The sequence below is a fragment of the Curcuma longa genome, chromosome 16, assembly GCF_044706935.1.
Source record: "Curcuma longa cultivar G26 ecotype Majalengka, Jawa Barat chromosome 16, ITB_CL_G26_1.1, whole genome shotgun sequence".
Lineage (NCBI taxonomy): Eukaryota > Viridiplantae > Streptophyta > Magnoliopsida > Zingiberales > Zingiberaceae > Curcuma > Curcuma longa.
In genome coordinates this window covers 1,268,974-1,277,594 of record NC_133876.1, presented here as the reverse complement: position 1 = coordinate 1,277,594, position 8,621 = coordinate 1,268,974, and the positions used below count along the sequence as shown (strand labels likewise).

The 8,621-nt window shown below is 39.3% G+C and overlaps 1 protein-coding gene across 4 annotated transcripts; it reads left to right on the top strand.

Annotated features, from left to right (window-relative positions):
• Positions 1 to 1,282: 1,282 nt before the first annotated feature.
• On the top strand, positions 1,283 to 7,176 carry LOC141847270 (putative phospholipid-transporting ATPase 4). Of its 4 annotated transcripts, XM_074735271.1 has the most exons (12): positions 1,283 to 1,448; positions 1,790 to 1,925; positions 2,019 to 3,982; positions 4,079 to 4,189; positions 4,364 to 4,640; positions 4,715 to 4,803; positions 4,897 to 4,981; positions 5,068 to 5,289; positions 5,379 to 5,504; positions 5,634 to 5,732; positions 5,816 to 6,007; positions 6,303 to 7,176. In XM_074735271.1, exons 3-12 carry the CDS (start codon positions 2,166 to 2,168, stop codon positions 6,966 to 6,968), a joined length of 3,684 nt encoding a protein of 1,227 aa, XP_074591372.1. In that variant the 5' UTR covers positions 1,283 to 1,448; positions 1,790 to 1,925; positions 2,019 to 2,165; the 3' UTR covers positions 6,969 to 7,176. The 4 variants fall into 4 exon arrangements, with proteins under 4 accessions (XP_074591372.1, XP_074591373.1, XP_074591369.1 ...); XM_074735272.1 differs by lacking the exon at positions 1,790 to 1,925 and having other exon boundaries at positions 2,023 to 3,982; XM_074735268.1 differs by lacking the exon at positions 1,790 to 1,925.
• Positions 7,177 to 8,621: the final 1,445 nt, after the last annotated feature.

Genomic DNA, 8,621 nt, shown 5'->3' with positions numbered 1-8,621 from the left:
TATCGAGCCTCTGGTCGACGGTTCTTTTATAGGATGTTCAGGTTGACTTGACTTGATCTCAGGTCGACCCCAACTCTGCAGCATCGATCCTTTTTCTCCATGATGACTTTGCCTTCAGGTCGACTTGAGTCCCTACTCAAGTTGACTCTAATCCGAACATGGAACTTACCGATAACTTTTGCCTTCTCGCTGCATTATCCGGTGCTCAGGTCAACTCGAGTACCCTCTCAGGTTGACTCTAATTCGATGTGGAGGATTTTTGAAATACATCGACTTCTGTTGCGGTTAACCAGGCTCAGGTCGACTTGAGTAATACTTAGGTGGACTCCAACACTGAACTTCTGGAAAACTTCGCTCGGAGTCTAAGTGTTCAACCTCTCCAACCTGCATTAAAAGTTAGTCCAAATAACATGCAAAATAAGGTTTAAAGAGTCTAGTTCCTAAAACTGTCTCTTAGTCTTAACTTTAAGTCTCTGTCTCTTAGTCTCTAGAGGGGCCACTATGTTGAACGAAGTTTTTGTAATTTAGATCATACGAGACAGTCCTGAAAGAATCCTGAGACGACATGCAAAGCGAGCTTTGTACCATATGCAGGATTCTTTTCTTTTTTTGAAGAAGGAAAGAATCCTGAGACGATGGTTTACTACAGTTAACTATACACTTTGATCCATAATCAGTGCATGTCGATCGAACTCGATCAGCACCCGATACACATTCGACCAAAGTGTGCCCACTTCTGGTTGAACTACTACATTGGTCGGAAGAAGAAATAATTCAATTCAAAAAACATGGACCATGAGATTATTTGCTACGCATACATTTGTACGATACAGACTTACCAATGAATCATTTTGCCTGCGAGGCGACGAAGCCCAAGATTCTCACCTGCAATTTAAAGTACCATGTCTTTAGACTCTAGCGATGTGGATTGATTACACGTGGACTACTGCACAGAATCCAGTTCTCTTCCTGGACTTTTCTCTGACTTCATAAACATTTCCATCACGTGTCGGATTTGGCACACCGCGCACGGTTGCTGTATGGTTACTTCCCTCAAGTGACGTCACAGTAATCGAATCTGAGCAAGGAGGGACCAGCCTGGACCCTGTAGGAGACCAGACATGTAATCGTGTAGTCCTAGAGGTATCTCGCTCACTCCCAGTTCACCCCGCTCGGCTCGTTCCGCGTTAACGAGTCGAAACCAGTTGGCGGCCAAATTAGAACTTAATTAGGGTTTCCAAATTCACTGATTTGTTTTTGTGATTAAAGGCGAGCGAGAAAACTGAACAGTGAACCGGCTGCGAATTGTCTCGACGTCACCGTCGCCTTCGCGTTGGAGTGCTTTGGGAATGCGATGTGTGCCTTGCCTCCGATCTCCGTCTCTCGCCATTGTTAGTTGCGGGAGTAGGTTCCGCCGCGTCGACCTTTTCTCCTTTTCCAACCTAAAGGTGCTGCTTTTTGCACTCGATTGCAGATGCTTTACTTCGCCCTTTTCTTCGAGCTGAATCCGTTTGCTTTTAGTCGGTTTCCTTCCGTGGCGGTCGGGCTTTGCTTCTTGGAAATTTCGCCCTTTTCTGTTTGCTTTTAGTATTTTTGGCTGGATGGGAAAGTACTGATACAGAGCCGATGTTTTGAGCCCGTATATCTGAGATCTTGTTGCGCCTTTTTCTGCTTGTTGAGCGTCGTCCTCCCTGTCCTAGAATGGAGCTGATTCTATTGTACTGCCGCGAAATCTTCTAGATTTTTAGCTGTAACGCTTAGCCTTTTCAGTTTTACTTTATTTTTTCAGCTTTCCGCCTGTTCCATTTTGTTTTGGAGTTTATCGGAGTAGAATTCTTGGTAGGCGTCGCCTGATCGACATTGTATAAGTCTCTCTTTATCTGCCATTTATCGTCGTCGGCATCAGTCGGTTTGAATTCATATTTGTGAGTTAAATTTTAGGTCAAGTTCTTTCCTTTTGCATTTACAATGCTCATAATTTCATCATAGTGAATATCGTGATGCGCTTTAATTTACAGTCAGATTTGGGATAGCAAGAACATTCAATAAGAGTGATGGACAGCGCCAAAGTTTACAGTTGGGGAAATAAAAGAGAAAACAATGAACCTTAGATGACGGAAACCTTTTATGTTTAATTGGGCAATAATAACCCTAGCCAAAAAGAGATGGCAAGGGGAGGAGGGAGGCAGGATAAGCTTCGATGGAGCAACCTCTACACTTTTTCTTGTATCCGTCCCCAAGTATTGTTAGACGATGAGCAATCACATTCCCTTCAAGGTCCTGGATACTCCCGAATTGTTCATTGTAACCAGCCCAAGTTACACCGAAAGAAACCTCTGAGGTACCCTACTAACCATATCAGCACTACTAAGTACAACATCATCAGTTTCCTCCCAAAAGCCATCTTTGAGCAATTTCGTCGTGTTGCCAATCTCTACTTTCTCCTTGCCGCTATCCTCTCTCTCACCCCTGTGACACCCTTCTCTGCTGTGAGTATGATTGCTCCATTGGCATTTGTTGTTGGGCTCAGTATAGCTAAGGAGGCATTAGAAGATTGGCGAAGGTTTATGCAGGATGTGAAGGTCAATAGCCGTAAGGTCAGCATCCATAGGGGAGAGGGGCATTTTGGTTACAAACATTGGCAGAAGCTTTGCGTTGGAGATATTGTGAAGGTAGAGAAAGATCAGTTCTTCCCTGCTGACTTGCTCCTGTTGTCTTCGAGCTATGAAGATGGAATATGCTATGTGGAAACTATGAATTTGGATGGGGAAACAAACTTGAAGGTTAAAAGATCATTAGAAGTAACTCTGCCTCTAGATGATGATTTGGTTTTCAAGAACTTTTCTGCCAAGATTCGGTGTGAGGACCCAAATCCTAATCTCTACACCTTTGTAGGTAACTTTGAGTACAAGCAACAGGTTTATGTGCTTGACCCTAGTCAGATCCTTCTCAGAGATTCAAAGCTTAGGAATACAACTTATGTCTATGGAGTGGTTGTCTTTACTGGTCATGATAGCAAAGTTATGCAGAATGCAACACGTTCACCATCAAAGAGAAGTAAAATTGAAAAGAAAATGGATAAAATTATCTATATTCTCTTTACCTTTCTTCTATTGATTTCATTGTTCAGTTCAGTTGGCTATGCTGCCAAGACAAAAATTGGGATGCCACACTGGTGGTATTTGCAACCCAATAAGACTTCGTATATCTACAATGCTTCAAAGCCTGCTTTATCTGGTTTCTACCATCTCGTCACTGCTCTTATTCTTTATGGATACTTGATACCTATCTCCCTTTATGTTTCAATTGAGGTTGTGAAGGTCTTGCAAGCAAAATTCATTAACCATGATGTTCACATGTGTGATGAGGAGACGGGGAAACCAGCACAAGCACGGACATCAAATTTGAATGAAGAGCTAGGGCAAGTTGACACTATTTTGTCAGATAAAACTGGCACCTTAACTTGCAATCAGATGGAATTTTTGAAGTGTTCCATTGCTGGAGTGTCATATGGTGTTGGTTCTAGTGAAGTGGAAATTGCTGCTGCAAAGCACTTTGCATCAGAGGCATCAGGTACGTCTGAGCAGCACATGAACACCCAAGATTTTTGGGAGGATACATGGGGTGCTTTTGGTTCTTCAGAAATTGAATTGGAAGATGGGAAGAGTTGCTGGGTTAAGAAGCAAAGAAGGCCTACAATCAAAGGTTTTAGCTTCGAGGATGATCGTTTAATGCATGGAAATTGGGTAAAGGAGCCTAATGTGGGTACTGTTCACCTATTTTTCCGTTTACTTGCTATCTGTCACACAGCAATACCCGAGTCAAATGAAAAAGCTGGTGGTTTTACATATGAAGCCGAATCACCAGATGAAGCAGCTTTCCTTGTTGCAGCCAGAGAATTTGGATTTGAATTCTGTAAGAGGACTCAATCAAGTGTTTTCATAAGGGAGAGATATTCTTCTTTTGAGGATCCCATAGAAAGGTACCTTAATCTTTGTGTTATCAACTTGTTAGTATTTCCATCATCTGTGCTCAAGGAATTAATTTTTTTTCCTTTCCTTTTCTCTGTTTATCGCAGGGAATTCAAAATTTTGAATCTGTTGGAGTTTAATAGCAAAAGGAAAAGAATGTCAATTATTGTACGGGATGAAACTGGGCAGATTATTCTCTTATGCAAAGGTGCTGACAGGTACAATTAGATAAGTCTCTTATTCAACATAAATATTTCTTTTGCATTCCATTTTCTTAGCCACTCTCTCATGTTCAATTATCTTCTGATGTTCTAAGTTCATCTAGTGTGCACTATTGTGCCTGCAAATTCAATTTTGTCTATTTTAAAAAATTTTCATTTTGTACCAAACAGCGTTATTTTGGATAGACTGTCAAAGAATGGAAGAATGTTTGAAACAGATACAATAAAACATCTAAATGAATATGGGGAAGCAGGCCTACGGACATTGGCACTGGCCTTCCGGTTTCTTGAGGAATCTGAATATTCTGCATGGAATGCTGAGTTTCTCAGAGCAAAAACTTCTATGGGTAATGATAGGGAAGCTGAACTGGAGAGGGTTTCAGACATTATTGAGCAGGATTTGATTCTTGTTGGTGCAACTGCTGTAGAAGACAAATTACAGAAAGGAGTAAGCTTGCAATTATCCACTTTTTCTGTCGACCTTTGTATGTTTCAGTCCTTCAACATATATTGTTTTCACAGGTTCCTCAATGCATAGACAAACTAGCACAAGCTGGTCTCAAGATATGGGTTCTTACAGGTGATAAGATGGAGACTGCAATCAACATAGGGTATGATCATCTGGTTACTAGTGATCATTTGAATACAAAACTATAGATCATTCACTCGACCTGTGCACAATAACTCTTCAATTTCTGTTGCAGGTTTGCTTGTAGTTTACTTAGACAAGGCATGAAACAGATCTGTTTATCCCTTGTAAGCCATGGCATGCCCTCACGAGATTCAAGGGTATACTTTCATCTTATCATATGTTGCTGTATTTTTCCTCCTCACTCTGTAGTTTGTTGACTTGAGCATCTTTGCATATCTGTTAGATAACTGCTCAGTCTGCAAAGAACAATATTTTGATGCAAATAACTGATGCTTCCCAACTGATCAAGCTAGAGAAGGATCCTAATGCAGCATTTGCTTTAATTGTTGATGGCAAAACTTTGACGTATTGTCTGGAGGATGACCTGAAGAACCCATTTTTGAGTTTAGCAGTTGATTGTGCTTCTGTTATATGCTGCCGAGTCTCACCAAAACAGAAGGCATTGGTAGAGTATTAGCATTTAACATTGGCCTTATCATGTAATATAATATCAGTTGGAAGTATTAGTTTGGTGTTTCTTACCTCTTATTTCAGGTAACTCGGTTGGTTAAAGAAGGTACAGGTAAAACTACTCTAGCAATAGGAGATGGTGCAAATGATGTGGGCATGATTCAAGAAGCTGATATTGGCGTTGGGATTAGTGGTGTAGAGGGAATGCAGGTGTGTTTTGTTATGGCATGTTGCTTGTATGACATGTTAAAACTTACCTTAGCACTTTTTTAATAATCTAAGCTGGGCAGAGGACGACATCTTGTGTATAAAATTAATAAATGTTGGTTTTTTTTGCAGGCTGTCATGGCTAGTGATTTTTCCATTTCCCAATTTTGTTTCCTTGAACGACTTCTTGTTGTCCATGGTCATTGGTGCTACAAAAGGATTGCTCAGATGGTTAGTATTGATAACTTATCCATGTTTTGCTAATCATATATTGCTGTCTAAACTCACTCTCTTGTATTTTATATTTTGTTCAGATATGTTATTTCTTCTATAAGAACATAGCCTTTGGCCTTACAATTTTCTATTTCGAGGCATATACCGGCTTCTCTGGGCAATCTGTATATGATGACTGGTACATGATACTATTTAATGTCATTTTAACCTCATTGCCAGTGATATCACTAGGAGTCTTTGAGCAGGATGTTTCTTCAGAAATATGCTTACAGGTATTCTTTTTTATATTATAGTTTATTATTTTATTTTTAGGATGATATATGCTTGGTGGTATTATTTACTATTTCATAAATAACAGCATTTTTTTGGATCATGGGGTTCTATTATGAAAATAGCATAGAATTGTTTTTCTTTTCCACACCTTTTGAAATATTTGTTTGTATGGTTTATGCCATCACTGCATGGCCCAATGATGATCATGTGTGTGTTTGGATCCTTAAACTTCTGTTTAGCTCTTTGGTTTCTGGACATGGAGCTTGTTTCATATCTTGGCTTGCCTTCCTGCAGTTCCCAGCATTATACCAGCAAGGGCCAAGGAACCTTTTCTTTGACTGGTACAGGATTTTTGGTTGGATGGGCAATGGAATCTACTCATCCATTATCATATATTTCCTAAACATACACATATTCTACAATCAAGCATTCCGCTCTGATGGTCATACAGCTGACATGGTTGCTGTTGGAACAGCCATGTTCACCTGCATTATCTGGGCTGTGAACTTGCAAATTGCTCTAACAATGAGTCACTTCACGTGGATCCAGCACCTCTTTGTTTGGGGCAGTGTTGCCACTTGGTACATTTTTCTAGTTGCGTACGGCATGTCATCCTTGCATTTAATATCCGGAAATTCCTACCAGATACTTCAGGAAGCCCTTGGTCCTGCCCCAATGTATTGGGCTGCAACACTTTTGGTCACCCTTGCCTGCAATATTCCTTACCTGGCACACATCTCCTTTCAAAGAGCCTTAAATCCACTCGATCATCATGTGATCCAGGAGATCAAGTACTACAAAAAGGATGTGGAGGACCAGCATATGTGGAAGAGGGAGAGGTCCAGAGCAAGGCAGAAGACTAAAATTGGTCTTACAGTACGGGTAGATGCCAAGATCAGGCAGCTAAGAGAGAAGCTGCAGAAGAAACTGCCATCTTTGGGCAACCAAACTCAATCATAATCCTATTTGTAGAATACTTTTCTATTTTCTCCACTGTATCGAATGTTTTTATCTTATGGGGATAGTTTATAGGTTAGCTTCTGTATCATATCTATACCAATTTACCAATCGGAGTTGGAGCTCTGCGGAAGCAGTAGAGACATGTACATATAGCTAAAATTTTGTTTCATTTCTGGTTGCTATCGAGATAATGAATGATATTCTGCGACAGTGAGGAGTATGCCTTCGATCAAACTATTGGACTCTGACAGGAATTCAAGATTTGTGTATGAGCAAAATGTGTTGTTGAATTTGCTTGATAGTTGAGAATTCTATGATTTAGTGAAAATTACCATTGTACAAGAAGTGCATGCATTTCTACTGCACCTATAGTTCTTTAAAGACATCAACTTTCAGTGGCATTACAAACCTTTTCTGGTCGTGTTAAAAAACGCCAAGGCAGTGTCTCTTAGATATGTTGATAGTTTTTAAGTGTGAGATTGCAGGAGGAAAATTATAGTAAAATGTTTTTATTACATAACAAATGAAACACATAACAAATGAAACACTATATCTCAGGGTCAATCAAAACGATGGCAAGTTTGATATAATATTAAGGATTTGTTGTAGCTGATCTATACAGCATCATGTTGCTCATTGCATGCACTATTCTAATAGAATGTTCAAAACAATATATCTGTAATAAGGTTGCTCATGTTTTATCGTGGACGTTTTATGAGACTATATTATTTTATTTTGATAAAAAAAACAACTTTATTGTGACTTGTGAATATTTAATAAGTGGTCTTTTCCAAAAACTTCCAAGACAACGACTGATGGACATCTATTTCTCAATGATTTTTGCTGTTGGTTTTTTTTTTGATGCTCTATCTCTGGATGTGAAAATTCTAAATATCCTTTAGATCCACCTAAATTCATCACCTACATTTCCAAAAAAAAATCTGATCGACCTAATTGTCAACCATACATTGTGTGCATCCTTGTCAGTAATTCTAGTTCTCAAAAATTGCTCACACTTCATGTGTTATATTTCTTCGACTCTTGTTGTTCTAACCACTAGCTAGTAAGTCTCACAAGCAAGTTTAAGCTATGCAATTTGCAAGTGAGACATCATAAAATTAGGATGAAATATTTTAGTTCGTTAATAATAAAAAAATCTAAAGAAATGACCTCTAGAGTTTTTAAGATTTATGTTCTTTGAATCACTTTAAGTTATTTTGTTGTTGGAGTTTAAAACATCATCTAGCAAGATGGACTTAAATCTATAGAAATCCCAAAATAAGTAAGCAATTTTGAACCCTCCTAACTTTCACTATAGTTTTTTATTCGAGTTCTTTAGATCCATCTGACTTTCAACAGAGTTAAGTCAATCTATGAACTCATTCGGATCATTTCGTCCATCAAAATCTGAAATGTCGACTTTAAAGTTAAAAGATTTCTTACGATCATTGTTCCTTCGATATCTTTGATCTCGAGTTGCATCATCACTGGAATCATTGCCTCCATTACCATGAAATGGATTATAATCCATTTCATGCGTTGTAGAATTAGCCTCCAAACCATGACCCTCAACATCATGATCCACAGGTTTGCCCCAGGCGAGGCGCTGCTCGAGTTGTTGCACTTGTCTCCTTAAGTCATCCAACTCGATGT

Bases quoted from the DNA above. Each gene is read 5' to 3' on its own strand.
- LOC141847270 (XM_074735272.1), top strand. From the start codon at position 2,166: ATGGCAAGGGGAGGAGGGAGGCAGGATAAGCTTCGATGGAGCAACCTC. The intron at 5,290-5,378 runs GTAGAGTATTAG...CTCTTATTTCAG, and splicing joins CACCAAAACAGAAGGCATTG to GTAACTCGGTTGGTTAAAGA. The intron at 5,733-5,815 runs GTTAGTATTGAT...TATTTTGTTCAG, and splicing joins ACAAAAGGATTGCTCAGATG to ATATGTTATTTCTTCTATAA.